Raw genomic sequence first — 18,652 nt, 5'->3', positions numbered from 1 at the left:
AGAAAGGGTGGGCAGACCGTGCTGGGGGAGGATGGCTCAGGCATCTGCGAAGCCAGCTTCTCAGACGGGAGTTTTCTGGGTTCTTCAGGGACTCCCGCCGAGAACATTCTGCTCTTCTTTGATGTGGCCACGTCAGTTTCTCCCAGCTTTGAATGTTTCTCCCTCACTCCTTGTTTTCCAGAGCTCTCCCTACTGGCCTCAGATGGTCCTCTTGGGAAGAATTTAAATTTAAATTATCTTCATGCCAACGCACTCTCTCAGATCCATCCAAACACTCCATGTTCCTTTGCCAGAGGTTCTCGGGCAAACGCCAAACACTCAAAACCCCAGTCTGTTCTTTCCCTCCATCCACAGATCCACAGATCTGACCAAGCACTCAGATCTCCCAGCGAAGCACCAACAGCGGTGAGAGGCAGCATCTCCCGCCTTGCGGAAGGAGGGCATTCGAGGCAGAGCCCTCTCGAAGGAAATCCTTCTCACAGATTCCCTTTCTCGCCAATAACTTAAGCCTTTTATACCTTTGAAAGCAGGTAAGAGGAATAAGCCTGGTAACTGTTGGTTTGTACCCACTTTGACATGCCTAAAAGATGACCCATCTCACAGTTCACTTTGGTACCTGACACACACCCTTTTGGAGTCTGGACCAAAGTTCTGTTTCGAATGCTGTCCCATGCGTAGCTGCTTCCACTCCTACCACCGAGGTAAGGGCTCTGCTAAACAGGGGTAACCTCCTCACATCCTGTGTTCTCCGTTTCCCCCTTCCCAACATGCTTTGAAGCATCTGACATTTTTGATGACTCCCCCCGTGCTTGTCCTTCTTGGCCTGTCTTGGTCTTCTGCCCGGCTCCTTGACCGTTCCTGAGCTGCCTTTAAGTTTATTCTTCTGCCATAGATCCCTTAGTGACTGTTCCCTAAGATTTCACTGCTCAACTCTTTTTCCCCCTTAATTACCCTCTCTTCCTGGCCAAGTTCATCTAGCTTAATGGTTTCAGCGATGATGGTTACGGTAGACAGTGACGGTGACAAATGGCAACCAGATGGTAGGCAATAAGCAAAGCCTTTGAAGTATGTATCATTTTCCCAATTTTACAATTAAGGAAATGAAGGCTTTGATGATAAATAATTTGTCCAAGGCCACACAGCTAGTTCGTGAGTGTGGAAGGCAGAGTTCAAACCCAAGTTCGTTTACCTTTGACAACATACTCTTAGTTGTGAAGGGCCGCGTCTCTAACCCGGCTCCTCTCAGGAGCTCCCAAACCCTATTTCCAGCCTTCTGTCCTGAACTTCGTTATGGTTATTCCACAGCCCCCTGAAATTCACTGCAGCCCCCGGCCAGACTCCTCTTCTTCTCGGCCAGCTTTCTTCCTCCTCCCTGCATGGCATCGGCTTTCCCCTCAACATCAAGGTTGTCGAGCAGGGCGTGGTCTTCCCCTCCCCCCCCCCCCGCGTCACTCCCACAGCCAGCGTTGTCCTCTCTTGCTTCCCAATGCCACTGCCGTTATCTCGGGTTGAGTCTTCGTAATCTCTTGCTTAGACTCTTAGAAAGATTCTTCAACTTGCCGTGTCTGAACACAGATTGATTCTCCTAAATGCTCTTGGCATGTCCTTCTAGAGCAGTCATAATCCAGCTTTGCTGTATCTCTCCAGCTGTTAGCATCACTTTACTCTTCCTCTGCACTCCAACCCCCGTGTTTGCTGATCTCCCAAAAGACTTGCTTACTCTATGTCTGCCTTTGCTCACACCGTCCCGTCAGCTCGGAATGCGGGTCTTTCTTCCCCCCTGTTCCATCCAAAACAAACTCCCTCTTGTCCTTCAAGGTTCCATGCAAAAGGTGCCTTTTTTTTTTTTTTTTTTTTTTTTTTTGGTAATGCCTTCCCCTGTCTACCTCAGTTTCAATCAATTACTGACTTCTCATTTGTTTTATAGATGTTTATCTCATCTCATTCTCAGAAAAACTCTGTGGTGTGGCTCTACAAATAAAGACCCAGGTCAAGAGAAGCTATGAAACTTTTCAGAGTCATATGCTCAGTGGGTAACAGGTTGCAGATGAAAACTGGGGATCCCAGGCTCTTCGCGTTGCATCTTACCTAAATGCAAGTGCCTTGAGGTTGGTCCTCTGTATCACTAACTGCAAGTGCCTTGAGGTTGGTCCTCTGTATCACTAACTGCAAGTGCCTTGAGGTTGGTCCTCTGTATCACTAACTGCAAGTGCCTTGAGGTTGGTCCTCTGTATCACTAACTCTGGCACGCGGCACTGATCACGGTCCGCTGGATATAGTGGGTGTTCCGGAGATGCTCCCCAAATCCATGGGTACAGGAAGGATCTGCTCCTCCTGTTAACCCTTCAGATGCTTGAGGACCGAGTCCCCGTCCCCACCCCCCCAGGGCTCTTTTTCCAGGTTTCTTAGGCAAAGCTCTCTGAGGACTGTCCTACCATCTTACTTATATTTCTTTGGATATTTCGTGGTCAGCAGTATCCTCCTTCAAATAAACCCACACTGAACATAGTAGACCTTTGGGGCCTCAAATAGTGTGGAGAATATAAACTCACTTAATAGAGGCATCAAACTTGTTCCAAGGCAACCTAAGAGTGGTGATGGTTTCTTTAAACAGTTGCCAGACAATGCAGGCTCATGGGTAGCTTGTGGCCTGCTGAATTCTCTGGGGCTTCTGATGTGATGTCAAGCCAGGTTCTCCTTCTTTAATTGCCTGTTTGAACCTCCAGCCAGGACTTTAATTGTATTCGTGGCAGCCAGCATCTTATTAATGTTAGCCATTAATTCTGACCATTTAAAAGCCTTAAGCATCCAAATTCTGCCTGCAGATAAATGATGGCAGAGGACAGAGTTGAAATAAGGTCTGCCTGGCTTCCAGGCTTCTGCTCTGCTCTTCCTAACGAAGTTATTCTGCTTGGGGTCTGCCTAGCTGAAGGCCTGTAGCAGCTTAGCTGCCTGCAAGCTCTCAGACCAAAAAAAAAAAAAGAAAAGAAGGAAACGAAAAGCTCTGATGACCTTTGTATGTTTCCTTATGGGTGGCAATGGCAGGCCAGCGTCAGATCCAGTGTCCAGCTTTGGCTGGATCACTCTCTTCCTGCAGCCGGGTGACCATCCCCTAGAGGAGGACGGCAGGTTCTTTTGTCCCCTGCACTGACCCACACACGCCCCTGAGTACAGCAGAGAATGGTTAGGACTTTGCTCTGAACGTGCGTCCACAGGGCATAGGCACTCAGGGTTTTGTTCCTGTTTGAAATCTGCCAATTCAGTTCCCACACCAAGAGTGTGTTAAGAGCCTTCTTGGGGTGTGTGTCAAGCATTCTTGGGGTTCAACAAAGACAGTTCTGGGAAAGTTAAAATATCTACTTAGTGGAAAGCAGATAAAGTGAACATTTTACTCTGGCAAAGTACTTGTGAATTCTAAAATCAAGTTTCAAAATTGGGTAGTTTGATATGTGGTATATATAGGTTGAATTTAGTGATTTTCATTATTATGAGTGTTTGAATAATTGAAATATAGGAAGATAGTGATGCTACTGATGGTGTGTGGTTCTTTGCTGCCTGAAGCTAGGTTTTTCTCTCTTGATAGTTCTGGGAAATAAGCGAATGGATAAAGTTATTGGTCCAAAAAATGATTATGTGAGTGACGTACCTTCATGTTTCAGTAGGCAGAGTCATTATGAAATCAGGAGCCCCACTTTTCTTGGAGGCCTAAAACAGATCTAAAGAAGAGTTTCTTAAATTCATATGCATTCTATTAAATAATCAGAACAAAGCCCAAGAAATGCAGCGGCTTGTCAAGAAATGCCAGCAAAGGAACCACAAAAACCCATAGCACTGGGAACTATGTCCAGTCACTTATGATGGGACATGATAATATGAGAAAAAAAGAATGCATACATGTGTGTGTAACTGGGTCACCTTGCTGTATAGTAGAAAATTGACAGAAGACTGTAAACCAGATATAATGGAAAAAATAGAAACCATTATAAATGGAAGAAGAAAAAAAAACAGCTGTAAGTGCAGGGGAGGCATGTGAGTGAAGGAAAACCATTGTCCAAAGGTCAGGGAAAAAACTAGCTTCGTTTTGATCAAAGACAAAATCAGTCTCTACATTTAGTTCAGCTATTAAGGACTACTGGTTCAGTGATCTTTTATTGGCTTGTGAGCTGTTCCACCAAGATGCCAGCTGGGTCTTTTCTCTACAACAACCACAGAACTGCTTGCCTGACTGTTAAGACATGAGGTTAAATGGAGTTCCCGTCGTGGTACAGTGGAAACAAATCCGACTAGGAACTATGAGGTTGTGGGTTCGATCCCTGGCCTCGCTCAGTGGGTTAAGGATCTGGTGTTGCTGTGAGCTGTGGTGTAGGTCGAAGATGCTGCTTGGATCCCACGTTGCTATAAGTGTAGGTGGGCAGCTGTAGCTCTGATTGGACCCCTAACCTGGTAACTTCCATACATCTCAGGTGCGGCCCTAAAACGCAGGAAAAAAAAAATAAAGAAATGAGGTTATAAAGATTTTGAGTTGAATATCGCTGGAGAAAACAAAATGACCCCCTCTCATTTGATATTCTCAAAGTTTTGATTTCTGCCTAGGGTCATAGGTGTTTTAATAACCACGTAGACAGACAGCTCTTGGTGAACTGTGCTAAATGAGAGGGACCTGTGGCATCCCCTAAAAATGTTTAAAATGTAAAGCCCTTTCGTCTTCTTGTTAAGGGTACTTGGTACATTTCCTTCCCGTGGATCACTGGGGAGGGATCAGTGTTCACTCAATAAAATTTACTCAACAAAATCCCTAATTGTTGGAGTAGGAAGAGCTTAGGGAAAGTCTTGCCCTGGCCTTCGATCTCACATGTGAGGAAGCAGAGCACGGGGCCGTGAAGCGGACCACCCAGAGAAGCCAAGCTGCAGGCTAGCGTGAGAGGCAGGGCTTGCGGCCAGGCCACCGCTGTCCGGGCTGGGGCTTGTTCCATTACGGGAGCTTGCATCAGGCAGGCAGAGCACCAGCATCGGCCTCGTGCACTCTCAGAAGAGCAGGAACCCTGCGGAAGGAGGGCGGTGGTTCCCACCAGCTCCCGCCCTTAGTACCTGTGCGACCCTGAACAAAGGCCTCAACTTCTCTGAGTTGGTGTCCACTGATCAAAGGTGGTCAGAAACGGTACCAAACGCAAAATGTTGCCCCGGGGATGAAATGGGGTAACGTGGGTGCAGATAACACGGACCAGTGTTAGGATTTGATGCTGTTGTTATTGGGGTGCTTAGAAACCCTCTTTTCTAAGATGCAAGTGGAGCAGATTTTAGATCTTCATTTCGAATGATTTCACCAGCATTTATCCGAACATTATGTTAGTGACTATGGGAGATGCTAATTTGTGATGAAACATTTCACCACGAACGACTCACAGAAAACAGCCCTTCACCCATGGCAGGTAGCGGCACTTCATAAGCTCAGATTGAAACGCAGTATGAAGACCGCATGGCACCCCGAAGAGGAAGATGCTGAAGTCTTAGTGGAATAAGGCTCCTGAGGTCCCCTGACTTGAAGCTTAGACTTGCACTTATTTCTTCCCCTCTGGCCAAGAGACTGACTTTGTTGTAGCAGCCTCTCCTAGCTCCACACACCCCGCTTGACATAGAAACTGCAAGTTTAGGTAAGGCTTATAGTTTTTGAGGTTTCGAGCATGGGAAACAGTAACTTGAATGAAGCTGCATAGCTCGAGGTTCACGTGTCGCCAAATTTGTACCGGATCTGCCTGCTTTGTTCTCGGTGCCCGTGTTGAAGTCCACATGCATAACCTCAGCTGCCAGCACAGAGAGCAGCATGATGAGAGCTGTCCAAAGCAACAAATGCACGATTCCTGACTTTATAAAGTTAATATACTGTTGATCAAAAAATACACTGACTGTGGAAACATGTGACTTAAAACCCAGTGAAATGGAGTAAGAATTCCTCTATTTTGAGGCCCAGGAAAAGTTTTCTGTCATTCTGACTGATAGTATTATTTTTAAAATAGCCCTAGGAGGTTTCTCTTTATTCGGACTGATCTCCTAGGCCAGTTAAGAGATGGCACTGTTTCTGCAGCTTTGCCTTAACTTGGTGAGCGCATTAGCATATTTTATATAGTCCTTTAAATGTGCTGCAGCTAATTATATAATTTCTCATCTTTGGTTTGTAGCCAACAGCAGGACTCTGTTTGAATTATTTAGAGTGATACTAATTCTCTTGCCTAACTATCTCCTCTCGAGCAGTTTGCAAAGGAAACTGGGTCCAGGATGCCTGTGGCAGGGTCCCCCAGAAGAATTCCCTCTCGTCCCCCTCTTGGCCACTCCGCTACCCAGTCCACTTTTAAGGAGGATAGGTGCATGGCTATAGCACATCACCTAGTCTATCAAACTGCCAGTTAGGGCAGGGAAACTTTGATTTTTAAAACTATTTGCTCACCTTTGGATCTGGGTGGTGAATTACGAGCAAGTGCCCAAGTGTACTGGGTTATTCTAAAAAATATTGTCTGAATTGGGGGTCAGCCCCCTTTTCTGTAAAGAGCCAGATAGTAAATAGTTTACTTGGGTTTTTTTTCTCTTTTGCTTATTTGTTGTTGTTTTTAGAGTATAGTTGATTTACAGTGTTGTGCCAATTTCAGCTCTACAGTAAAGTGACCCAGAGACAGACAGACAGACACACACATACACACATACACACTCCCTTGCTCATACCATCTTCCGTCATGGTCTATCCCAAGAGACTGGATGTGGTCCCCTGTGCGGTATGGTAGGACCTCATTGCTTATCCATTCTAAGTGGAATCGTTTGCGTCTACTAACCCCACACTCCTAGTTCCTCCCACTCCCTCCCCCTCCCCCTCAGCAACCACAACAGAGAGTAAATATTTCAGGCTTAACAGGCCTATGATCTTTGTTGCAGCTTCTCAGCTCCACTGTTGCCATGTGAAAGCAATGAGAGACAATACATAAACACACAAGTGGGGCTGTGTTCTAATAAAACTTTATTTATAGGAACAGTAGGTTTGACTCGCAGGCTCCAGTTTGCTGAGCCCTGGTCTTGAATTGTTGAGTTTCAGTCTTCTGGGGAGTATGCGTCTTCATGAGAACTTAATGAGGCTCCCCTTAATAGGGACCCCACTCCAGCAAAATAAACGTTTTCATGCACAGGTATGCATACACATACAGGTGTGCCCCCCCGCCACGGCTTCAGTTCTAAGAAGTTGGATGTCCTCGGAATTCATCTGTGGATCCAGATCAAGAACTCTCGGTGCTTCCTGACTGAGAGCCTTTGCAAGGACCTGCTGGATGCTCTGGGACAGCCGTTCTTTAAAAAGAACAAGAAAAGGATAATTCTGTTCCTACTTAATTCACATCAGAAACTCCACACGTTGCCCAGCCTCTGCAGTTTATATGGAGACAGAATCTTGCCCTCGAGTTGGGTGCCAAGGGGCTTTAGAGAGAAGCAGCTGCAGGCACGTGGTGGAGACCCAAGGATACTTTGGGAAGAGGTGGGGTTGGTAGCAGTTTGCTGTGACACTTCAGTAAGCAGTGGGTGATTTGGGTACAGGCTTTGTGATTTTGAATGGGGCTGCAATCCCGCTTCCTGTGACTCCTCTTGGCCTGTCCTGTGCTGCAGCGCCCTCTCTTTTTGCTAGAACGGGGGGGTCATATCTCACACCTGCGTTTGTTCTGCCCTCTTTCATCCTCTCATGCGTGTCGTGTCGAGTCTCTGGATTTACTGTGATATGGTTGAAGGCGTGGTTGACATTTTATACACTCTTTCAGCCGGCACCTGACACCCCCCATGGCCAGCACTCCCACGGCTTCACCTCCCCTGCCCCAGGCTCCCCTCTGCACCCAGCTTCCCAGATGCACCAGAGACTCATTCTGCGGGGCCTCCTGTTCACTTGACCATGTGACTTACTCAGCTCCCCTGGGGCTCTTCTGCCCTTCAAGGGTGTTTTTCCCAGAACCAGTGCCCTCCTGAGACAGGAATGGGAGACTTGTGTCTGACACGCTGATGCCTTGGAATCCAGCAGCTGCGATGTACAAAAATGTACAGCACGGAAATATCATTGCTGTCTCTAGTACTGCTCATCAAATAGCTCTTGTCCTGTGTTGACTGAATGTCAGCGCCAGGCAGTGTGTATTCTTTTCTTTACGGTGTGTCTGATTTTCTCAAGAAGAGTAGGGATAAGGAAGTGGAGGGCCAGACCACACCACCTCCCCAAGATCGCACGGTTAGCGTGTAGCAGACCTCGAACCTGAACCCGGATCTGCCTGCTCCCACCTGCAAGGCTCCCTCTTTGCCTTGAGGTCATCTCTTGTTGGGACCAGTTATAGCGCTCATTGCTTTTTAAAGTTGGCCGAGATATGTATTGCGTGGCTTTTAATTAATGCAAAAGTTGGGCCTCTCGGTAATGATCACCGGCGGCAGTTGCTCTTTTCGCTTCTGCTGATAAAACAGAGCGCAGAGGCCTTGAGAAGGTGCGTCTCCCTGGCATTTTCCAACACACAGTTCGCGCTGTGCTTCCTCTGGCAGACTCTGAGTCACCGGTGAATCAGGCGGCCGAGCCAGCCCGCGTCCTCTATGTTTAGTGCCACCGGCGTTTTCCTGTGTCTGGTGGCCTCTCTGCCCCCCCACGGCTCCCTCCTAAGCCTCCCGACACCCACAGAATTGATCGTCTCCTCCTGCAGTGTCTCTAAGGCCCAGGGCAGCCCACCAAGTCCTGGCTGTCTTCCCGGTGACTCAGACGCCCTTCAGACCGCTCTGGGGAAAGGTGCTGAGAGAATGAGCTGGGGGCGTCTGGGATTCAGCCCCAGAGCCGGGTTAGGAGTCTGGGTTCTCTTCTGAACCAGCCCAGGATGTGACCTCCAGCAGGTCAGCTGTGCCCCTCGGGAGTCCCGAGGCCTGGCTCCTAAGGTCCTTCCTGGTGTGCTCCTCCGTTCCCATTGCTTCCTTATCCTAATGCCGCATTCTGGGGAGATCTTTCAAGCTGCCTTCCTTTCTCAGGCTCGTTTTCATTCTTTCCCTAGTTGATTTACTGGCTGATGAACCCAGTTACTTTCCTGAAGTTCCTGATTTGCAGCAGTTACCCCAGTTCTTTAAGGGGCCAGCATGGAAGCCGAGTCATTTTTCTGGAACAAAGAAAAGATGACCGGGCTTTCCATCTGTAGAGACGTGGTGCTCAAGCTCTGATTCTGTGCATTCGTGGGTCCTGCTGCTTCAGATCTGGAGCAAATGGTGCCCTGACAAGGGCCCTGCCCCGGCCTGGGGGGATGGCAGCGGGCTTTGAGGTCCGACATCTGTTTCAGCATCAGTTGGGCCCCTTGAAGTTGTGTGACTTTGGGGGAGGCTCTCGCAGCTCAGGGCCTGTTTCCTCATAGGGTTTTTATGCGGACTGAACACAAGACCAGCCCAGGGCTTCAGCATCCTCCTTGACCTGAGTTGATGCCCAGTTTATGTCAGGTTCCTTCCATCTCCCTTCCAGGGCTAAAGTTCCAAGCTGTATTAACACGGATGGAAAGCACGCAGTTTTATGTTCTTTATAGTTTGCAAGGTGATTTCATGTGCGCTGTTTCCTCCAGTCCTCACAGCAACCTGGCATAGACATAGAGGTTTTGCAGGGCATGGTACAGCTGAAGAAATTGATTCAGAACCCATATCTGCCTTTCCGTTAATGCTCCATCGTGTATCTAACAGCCAGTCAATGAATATGTATTGTTCATCTGCTCTGCGCTCAACTCTGAGCTGGATGCTGTTCAGAGGGGTTGGAAGATGCGGTCCTTACCTGCTCGAGGAAACCATGGGTGAAGGGGATGGGGGAGGCGAAAGGCAGAACAAACCTGAAACAAGATGCCGTCACCCCAGGAAATATTTATTGGATGCCACTCTGTGCATAACTGTGAAATTATAGTGCCTATAATTTACTTTATAAAACGTGGTCCAATTTTTTTAGTCATTTTTTTTCAGAATGAGCTTAAGAGGTACAGAGTGTGAAAGTCAGGTTTGATTCAGCTCCTGTCAAAATTTACCAAAACAGGCCCTTAGCTGTGTGTTTCAAGGGCGGGGTAGGATTTCTATCCTCGATAAACGTTTTTGTTGGATAGAGTTTGTCTTCACGCACCAGGTTCTATGGAGCATTCAGAGAGGTGGGCACAGTATTCCCTACTCGGTTTTACCTCTGCCCCAACATTTCAATTCCAGCAGTCCGTTTCTCGCCCAGATCTCTGGCCCTGTCATCGATCCCATTTGCTTCTCCCAGCTCCCAAGGTGGAAGCTTTATCCCGGCTTTGTCCTCCGGCTTTCCCTCTGCTTAACTGGCCCCTTCCCACAGCCGCCAGCCCCACCCGTGTACCTTCCGGAATCTCCAAGTCCTTCTTTTGGTCTCTGAGTCACTGCAGGTGCCTCTAAGTGATCTTCTTCCTCTCTTCATTCATTGGACACATGTTTCTCAAGGGATCGCTTTGACCAGGCACTGTTCTGTGTGCTGCTACCAAATTATATAGGACAGACAGGGTCCCTGCTTCAGGGACCGCAAGTCTAGGATGCGCTCCGGAGCAAATGAGTAAGTACAGGAACAATGCATAGTGTGAAAAGGAGGCCAGGGTATGAGCGTGCACTGTGGGCCTAAGGTTGGGGTTTAGGAAAGGCTTCTCTGAGGCTGTGGGATTTCCTCTGAGACCTGAAGGAGGAGTACGTGTCAGCCAGGCCACTGAGGGGGGTTGGATGAGTCAGTGAGGGTGTGGGTGTGGGTGGGGTGTGTTGCTGGGGCCGGCAGGGGGCGGATGAAGGAGAGTGATTTCCGGTACAGAAAGCAGAGTTTGGTTCGGCATCACAATTGCGGAGCTGAAGGAAATCCAGAATGGAGCACTGGCTTCCTCCACACCCCTGCGTCTTTTCGTCACCGCTGCTCCTCCTCTTTCCTCTTCCAGGGCCACACCCCAGGCACATGGAATTTCTCAGGCCAGGGATTGAATCCGAGCTGCAGCTGCAGCCTACGCCAGATCCCTTAACCCACTGTGCTGGGCTGGGAATCAAACTCATGCCTCTGCCACCATCCAAGCCGCTGCAGTCGGATTCTTAACCCACTGTGCCACAGCGGGAACTCCTACTCTTTCCAACTCCTGCCTCCGTCTTCCTTCTAGCTGGTTGGAAGACTCGCACCAACTCTCCCAGGCTGTTCACTTTAGGCTTTCGTTCTTGTGACGCATTTAGCACTTGGAGCAGACCACCCACCACTCGTGATTTTTCCCCTTTTATGTGTTCTGCCTCTCTGATTTACTTAGGAAATCCAAATCAGACATCGCCACCTACTTTGCTGGCTGGTGCCTTCCCCAGCGCTCCGTGCGTGGTTATGTTTCAAATCTGTCAAGGCATGGATGCGTGAAAGGCAGGTCTGTGGAATGAAAGATGAGATTGGAGGGTTTGACAGGAGATCTATGGGTGTGGGTATAGTTACAGATAGTGGTTGCTATATTTATGTGCGTACACAAACCCACATGCCTGCTAGATTAAGGGGGTTATCATGTATTTTGGTGTATAATAGCAGAGTTGTAAAGTTGAAACAAGAAGATGACACATAGAATGTGGCCATTTATAAAAATTCTTCTGGCTGTGCCATGCAGGTGGCTTGGAAGCAGAAGACAATTGTTAGTAATGCGTTCGTCTTACCTGCTGGGCTCTGTGCCAAGCACTCTACATGGTTCAACTTTTGTAGTTCTCACAACTACCCTGGGAGCATCCACATCCCTGTTTTGCAGAGCAGGATTACAGGGTGGGAGAAGGCAAATTATCTGTGGGTGGAGCCAAGATGCAGGTCCAGCGTGCCTGACCACAGAGCCCACCTGCCTAACCATTACGCCACAGTGTCTTCTAGAAGAAGGGGAGGAGTCCAGGTGAGGACTAGGGCTAGAGAGGTGATTTTCAGATGGATTCAGGGATCCCTCAGGTTCCAGGAAGAGCTTGAAAGACTGAATCCAAGAGGGACAGCCCTCCCTGCAGCCAGAGCAGCTCCACTGGCATCTATGTGTATGTAACAGGCTCTATGGAATATTCGAAGAAAGGATTCCATGGAAAACACCAACAACTCTGGGAGTTCCCTGGTGGCTCAGTGGGTTAAGAATCCAACATTGTCACTGCTATGGCTCCAGTTTAGTCCCTCGCCACAGGCACGGCCAAGGACAAAAACATCTTTGACATCGTGAGATCCAGCGATTCAGTTGTTTGGCTGGTCGGTGACATGTAGAACTAGTGCCAGACTCTGTTTAGGTGCTGTGAGCCTAGAGAAGTCTTCCTGAGACAGAGGAAGGAATATTTATTATTGCCAAAAAATGAATCTGCTAACTCCAGATTGAAAAAACAAAGCATTTTTTAGAACTTAAATCAGTGATAAAACATGCTTACTTGTTTTGGAAGCCTTGGGAAAGAAAGTTTCTTTTTGGTCCTTTTGACAAACTGTAAGTCAACCAATGAAGGAAGAGAATTTGTGTTGTTATCAACCTTTACCATTTTCAGAATGCTTTCATAAATGTATTTGAGCCTGACAACTGCCTGTGAGGTAGGCAAGCCTTGTTGGCATTAGTGCCTGTTTCTCTGTGTCAAAATCGATACAGGACGTCTAGGCCGTTCGCTCAGGGTGACTGCCTGTCTTGTTCACTGCTCGGTCTCCAGTGCCCAGCACACAGTAGTTGCTCAGCTAATGTTTGTTCTGGAATAAACTGGGCGCCTGAATTAGATAGTAAGTGGTAGAGTTGGAGTCAAGCCCTTCAAAATCAGGTCTAGTTTTAGTATCCCCTTAAATATGACAAGAATCCGGTCCGTGGAAAGTCACCCCTGCAAGGAGGTATAACTACAACATTGGAAATCAAATGGATTTTTTGTGTTTAATGTTGGGCGTGCTCCCTTCTGTTGCATAAGCTTGAAGACTCCCCCCCCCCCCCAGCTCGGCACCCCTCCCTCCTCATCCAGATCTGAACCTATGCTGTCTCCTCCACCGTGGGTCTGCCAGGTGTCAGCTGTCATTGCAGCCGCCTCTATAAGAGTCTGAAGCTCCTGTTCTTACAGACCTCGATGCCATTTTTAGAGCAAGTTGTTATCTTGATTACTTTAAATCTATCATCCAGTGCATTTGAGAAAGAAAAATAAAAATGTTTGTAGTTCCTCATGAGTTCGTTGGGGCTACAGAATGAAGTCCTTCTTTTTGTTTGTCCCTTGCTGTGATCACAGCCTTGTATACTTATTAAGAATAAGCACAGTGTTTGTAAGAATATTAGAGAAGAGAGGAACGATCAGGCAGGGTTCGGCACATGGGCTGTACTTGTTTTCTCATCTGTGTGGCTTGAAGCAGTGTGAGCAGGCAGGGTCTCTGCACAGCCCAGGGCTGCCTCATCTCTAGAAAGCCATGGAATTCTGAAATGTGTGTCAAGCCGACAGTCTCCAGCCAGCTAGAGAACGCCTCCCAGCTGGCGGCTCCCCGCAGGAAATGCTGTGCTAATCTCTGCCGAAAATATTCTCAGGGTAACGAATTGCTTTAAAAATGCCACGTTACCATGGTGCTTGAGACGTGTAGGCGGAGGGTCACGCGGTTGGGATTCAGACTAAATCAGTCTCCGGTTACACGTTTTCATCTTCTTTTTGTTTTCAGTTTGTGTTTAATTTGAAACACAACGAGAAAACAATCATACCAGGCTCTCAGCTGGCTTCTTTTTTTGCTTTTCCTCCTCTTTTCAGCTTCGCCCTCCACCTCCTGAATTCTTGCCGGCATTTTATTTAGAGGTGGGACTGGATTATTTGAAAGCTTCTGCGTGGGGGCGCTGGGTGCGTGGCGCCTCCCTGTGAAGGGCCAATGACCACGGCACCCGGGGGCCACAGCCACAGCAAACCCAACAAAAGCCCTGCCTCAGTCCAGTGTGGCTGTTGAGTTACATGCAATGCAGTGATCGTGTTTCAAAGCGAGAGAGATAGACGCATATTCTCTCCATTCATTCATACATATATTCTCATATATATAGATATATATGGCAGTTGACTCTTGAACAACAGGGGTTCACCTGTGTGAGTTCACTTACTGTGGAATTTTTTCAATAAATATATTGGAAACTTTTTTTGGAGATTTGCAACAACTTGAAGAAACTCACAGACAAACTGCATAGCCTAGAAATAGCAAACGATAAGAAAAAGATAGGTCGTGGGTGCATAAAATATACGTAGAAACACAAATAACACAACATACGTGTTAATGGGCTGTTGACGTGATCAGTAAGGCTTCCATCATCCGTAGACTGTTAGGAGTTAGGTTTTGGGGAGATCGAAGGTTATACATGGATTTTCTACTGTGTGGGGGTTGGCACCCCTAATCCTTGCATTGGGGTCAACTGCACATACAATTTCATTTCAGTTTTAAAATTTGACCCACTAGGGAAAGGATGTCTAGAGGGATGTGGAGAGAAGGGGGACCTTACTGAGGAGGAGGTGAAGGGATAAAAGAAAAAGGGAGAAGGGCAGCCTGAGAGGGTGGAGATTTCAGTGTGCCGGGCATCTGCTCTTTGCCCTTGTTCAAGGCGGAGCTGGCATCTTGCAGGGCAGGGTCGGGGGGTGGAGGGGTGGCACCGGGACTGAGGGGCAGGAAGACACGCTGGGCCAGCGAGGTAAAGGGAGCCTCAGAGGAGAGGAGAGCTGCCTGGAGAAACCGGTCCTTCCTAGGAGTTCCAAGTGGCATAATGCGCGCTCTCTCTCTCTCTACCGTGTACCATGGGTTTCCTGAGAGCCCTGGAAAGCCTCCTTAGCTCTTTCTATGCTGAGAAGAAGCTCATGAGCCTCTCTGTTCAAAGGCAGAGGTTGACTCTGGTGTATGTGTGTCATGGATGTTCTGTTTTTCTTTTGCCCAAGGGAGTCTTCGGCCTTTGCTCCCTGGTGTTGTAGGAATTTGGTGTGGGCTTCCCTATAGGTGTCAATTAATTCACAGACCAGGACCTGGAGTCTTTTTGGCAGGTGATGGGCACCTCGTCTCCCAGAGCCCGAAGGTTAGATTTGGAGTGAGGAGCCCATTGACCTGCATCTCCCCAGGGATACCATCTCTTGCATCAGGTTCTCTTGATGTGCTCGCTTGGGTGCCTGTTGGGGAACACGCATTCCTACTCCCCCGGCAGTGTGTCTGTCGCACGTAGCCCCGGGGGTTTGAATTAGTGTTAAGAATAAAGGCTGCCCTCGCTGTTGCTCTGGTCCTAGCCTGCCAAGGTTGGTGATGAATCGAAACAGAAATAAGATAAGAGCATTTCCATAAACGCTTAGCTTGCTTCGCTTTGAATAGCTCTTTGGCCTTTTATTTTAAATTGGACTCTCAGAATTTAGCTTTGAATGGCAAACCCCGGGAATTGAAAGTGGAACCTGTTGACTGGGGATCTGCAGCCTTTGTGGCTGGTGGCATTAAGGGTGCTGTGGTTTAAAGGGACCTCAGCAGAAGAGCATGGACCAGTTACGCTCTTCAGCCTGGCTTTATTGTTGACTAAGAACTATTGAATCTCTGCGGCTTTGAAAACAATCTTTCCTTTTCTTCAGTCTGCAAAATAGCGACCTCTTCCAAAGTTAACAAATTAATTGCTTTAAGTGCTTTATATGATACCCATTCTAGTCAGGCTTAACTTATTTTTATGTTTTCTCATTCACTGAATAGAGCACTTAACTCCCTCCTGGGAAATTTGGGTACAATTAGTTGAGATTCCAAAACATAATGCAACAATAAATGTTTCTTTTCAATATTTATTTGCTACTTAGTGCCTCATAAAATGATTCCTGAAATCATTGGCTCTCTCTCCAGTTATCTTCTTCTCATCTTTCAAGTAATCTCCTTCCTGTTTATTTGACTGAATTAGGAGATTTTACTGTTTGCCAGGCATGAAACTGGATGCTTGGGAATGTAATGATGAATAAGTTATGATCCTTGTCCTCCGAGAATTCCTGTTTTGTTTTTGTTTTTTTTTTTTTGCGACGTAACTCATAATCAGTCTAGAATTTGGCAATCTCAGGAAATAGTTTCATTAATGAGTCTTTTGCTAATGTGTCCTTTTAGTCTCTCAGTGTTCCTTCTTCTTTCCTATACTGACAATGCCAATTTGGAATGAAAATAATCCAGCCTAGAACTGAAGGAAAATTAATCATCTTTTCTGGTCATTACCAATGGCAAGTTTAGTTCAAAGCTTCAAAGTTGGTTTTTTTTTTTATCTTTTTGGGGCAACACCCAACGCATATGGAGGTTCCCAGGCTTGAGGTTGAAGTGGAGCTGTAGCTGCCGGCCTACACCACAGTTCAGGCAAGGCCGGATCCTTGACCCACTGAGGGAGGCCAGGGATCGAACCTTCATCCTCATGGATGCTAGTCAGATTCGCTTCCACTGAACCATGACGGGAACTCCAATTATCTAGGATTTTTTTGCTACAAAGTTCTTGCCAAGATATTCTTATCGTGTTTATTCCTAAAAGCATGAGCCTTACTTAACTTTTTCAACATTTCCAAAATGCTCACACACTCAGTATCACAGTTTTGGCTAGGTAAAGCCACTCAGCAGCGATTTATAACAAGAATTATATTTTTCCTCTTTCTGCTTCACATTATAAATTGAGTCTGGGCTGCCACAGTTTTAAGAGAAGAAAAAAAATTGACTTAGTAGGCAAGATAAAACAACGATAACCAAGACGATAAGTATCGAACAATTTTTCTGTATATCTCCATTAAATAATTTATTTGAGAAAATGGGTCAGAAGAAAAAAACAAAACACGTATTTTAAAATTCTTTACCAAACAAAGGTGTAATAGAAGTGCCCAGTGATAAAGTGCTGCAGCATTTGTGGTTGGACAAAGTTTCAGGAAAATATTCATGACATGAAGTCAGGAGGAAATAATTCAGCGCATGAATACTGACTAGTGAAGGGAAAATGCGTTTTATATAGGTTCTGGTGAAAGAAAGTTGTCAGCTGAAGAAAAACACATGCAAAACCTAACAGTTGGGAGCTTTTGTTTGGGGCCCTTCCTGAGGACTGCAGCCTGGGAGACAGCCCTGCAGAGAGTTCTGAGGACCTGCTCCAAGGAGAAGGGGGAGCAGTGGAAGATGACAGAGGAGAAAGCAGGTAGACGGTGTAGGACCGCGCCCCTTGGCGCTGCAGCAGAAATTGACAGAACGTAGTAAATCAACTATACTTTCATTAAAAAAAATAATAATAAAAACATATAAATACAAAGACGTCAGGGAGGCGCCAGGATATCTCAGAGCTGGGGGCTGCAGGGAGAAACACACAAAGCCCCTCTCAGGGTCGTGGCGTTAGAGCTTTTCTGTGTTTGGGAAGACGGCCTGAGGGAGGTGGACATTGTCCCCCGTTGAGATGATTCCTGAGAGGTGCACCCCAGCTGTCCAGGGCCAGTACCCTCAGCACAGGCTCCCTGTTTGCCTCCGTCCAGGACTCCCCTCACCCTCAGGGTGGTGCGAGGTTCCGTCCAGAGGCAGGTGCGATGACCCCCGCTTGCCTGGGGGGGAAGCAGTTGGCCAGGTGAGAAGCAGAGGTAGGACCTGCCATCCCGGGCTGCTCTCCCAGTAACAAAACCGTCAGCCTTCTGCAGGAGCTGACCCCAGTTTTACCTCATCTGCCCCCGTGTAAGTTAGCATGTGTGGTGCTCTGAGATGACTGACCTGTGTGGCCCCACATTTCTCTTTCCTGTCTGATTAACACAAGAAACAGAGCGCATCCATAGCCTGGTAGCAGCTCTGCTTCGGAGCACATGGGGCACCTTAAGTTGAGAAACTAATTATCTGGGTGGTAGAGGCACTGGTCCCTGAGGTCCCGCACCCCCTCCTTCTGGCAGAGGTATTGCAATAGCAGGGCCGCCCTGGAGTGTACACCAGTGGGCTAGGACCCCACAGGTGTGATATGTGTCTGGTGCCCACGGGAAACCTCCCGCTCATCCCCCATCCTCTCTCAAAGAGTGGATCTGCCACCGTGGTTCTGCAGGTGGCCTGTGTTGGTGACAGACGTTCCCGGAAAGTCCTTTCTTCCAAGTATAGGTGTTTCCCTCCCGAAGGGTGGCTCTTGCTGGCAAAATTTAGCAACCTCTGTAGATCTGTGTCCTAAGCTTTGAAACCACTAGGGATTTTTCAGAAGGTTCGACTTGAAATTTTTCATCTATTCTCAAAATCCCTCTGGTAGCAGATTTTGAATCAGGGTCTTCTCATGTTAATTTCTAAAAATGATTAATTGCGCAAGGAACAGAGAAGCATTTTGGAGTGAACCATACTTTCCTTTTTTCTCCTCCTCCCTAACCTCCCCCCCCCCACCTTGCCCTCACCATCCAGCGGTTTCTGGCCTGTTCCCTAAAGGTCAGCTGTGGCCCTTTGGGGGTCTTCCCTGCCCCTCCTGCCAGGAGGGTGCCACCACGACGCATCCAGAAGGTGAGCACAGTGTCAGCTTTCTCTGTAACCTGTTCAAGAGATACTTAGGAGATTGGCTCTTTCAAGAAATGGTCTGTTTTAAGCAACTCTTTGTCTTAAGGAAGGGTCGTCAACCTCTCCTATTTCCAGTGTGAAAGGGAAAAGAAGGAGAAAAAGAAAGAAATACTCAGATAATTTTGGGGTGCTCCCTCATTTCTGTTGGGCACAAAATCG

At 47.5% G+C, this 18,652-nt stretch overlaps 1 protein-coding gene across 17 annotated transcripts in view; it reads left to right on the top strand.

Moving 5' to 3' along the window:
- DCLK1 (doublecortin like kinase 1) overlaps positions 1-18,652 on the top strand; it is a 383,845-nt gene that overhangs the window by 238,368 nt on the left and 126,825 nt on the right. Inside the window, exon 1 of one of the 17 annotated variants that reach the window (XM_084981511.1) lies at positions 18,223-18,439. The exons of the other annotated variants lie outside the window; for them this stretch is intronic. Within the exon in view, the coding sequence (XP_084837637.1) occupies positions 18,238-18,439 (202 nt within the window). The 5' untranslated portion in view covers positions 18,223-18,237. Of the gene's footprint in view, positions 1-18,222; positions 18,440-18,652 lie in introns of those variants that run through there. 17 annotated transcript variants of the gene reach the window in all.

The sequence above is a fragment of the Sus scrofa genome, chromosome 11 (assembly GCF_054392235.1).
Source record: "Sus scrofa isolate SSC_HxYL_T2T_F1_AM1 chromosome 11, Sscrofa_HxYL_maternal_Yorkshire_Landrace_v2.0, whole genome shotgun sequence".
NCBI classification, from domain to species: Eukaryota; Metazoa; Chordata; class Mammalia; order Artiodactyla; family Suidae; genus Sus; species Sus scrofa.
This window is presented reverse-complemented; position numbering and strand designations above follow the sequence as displayed.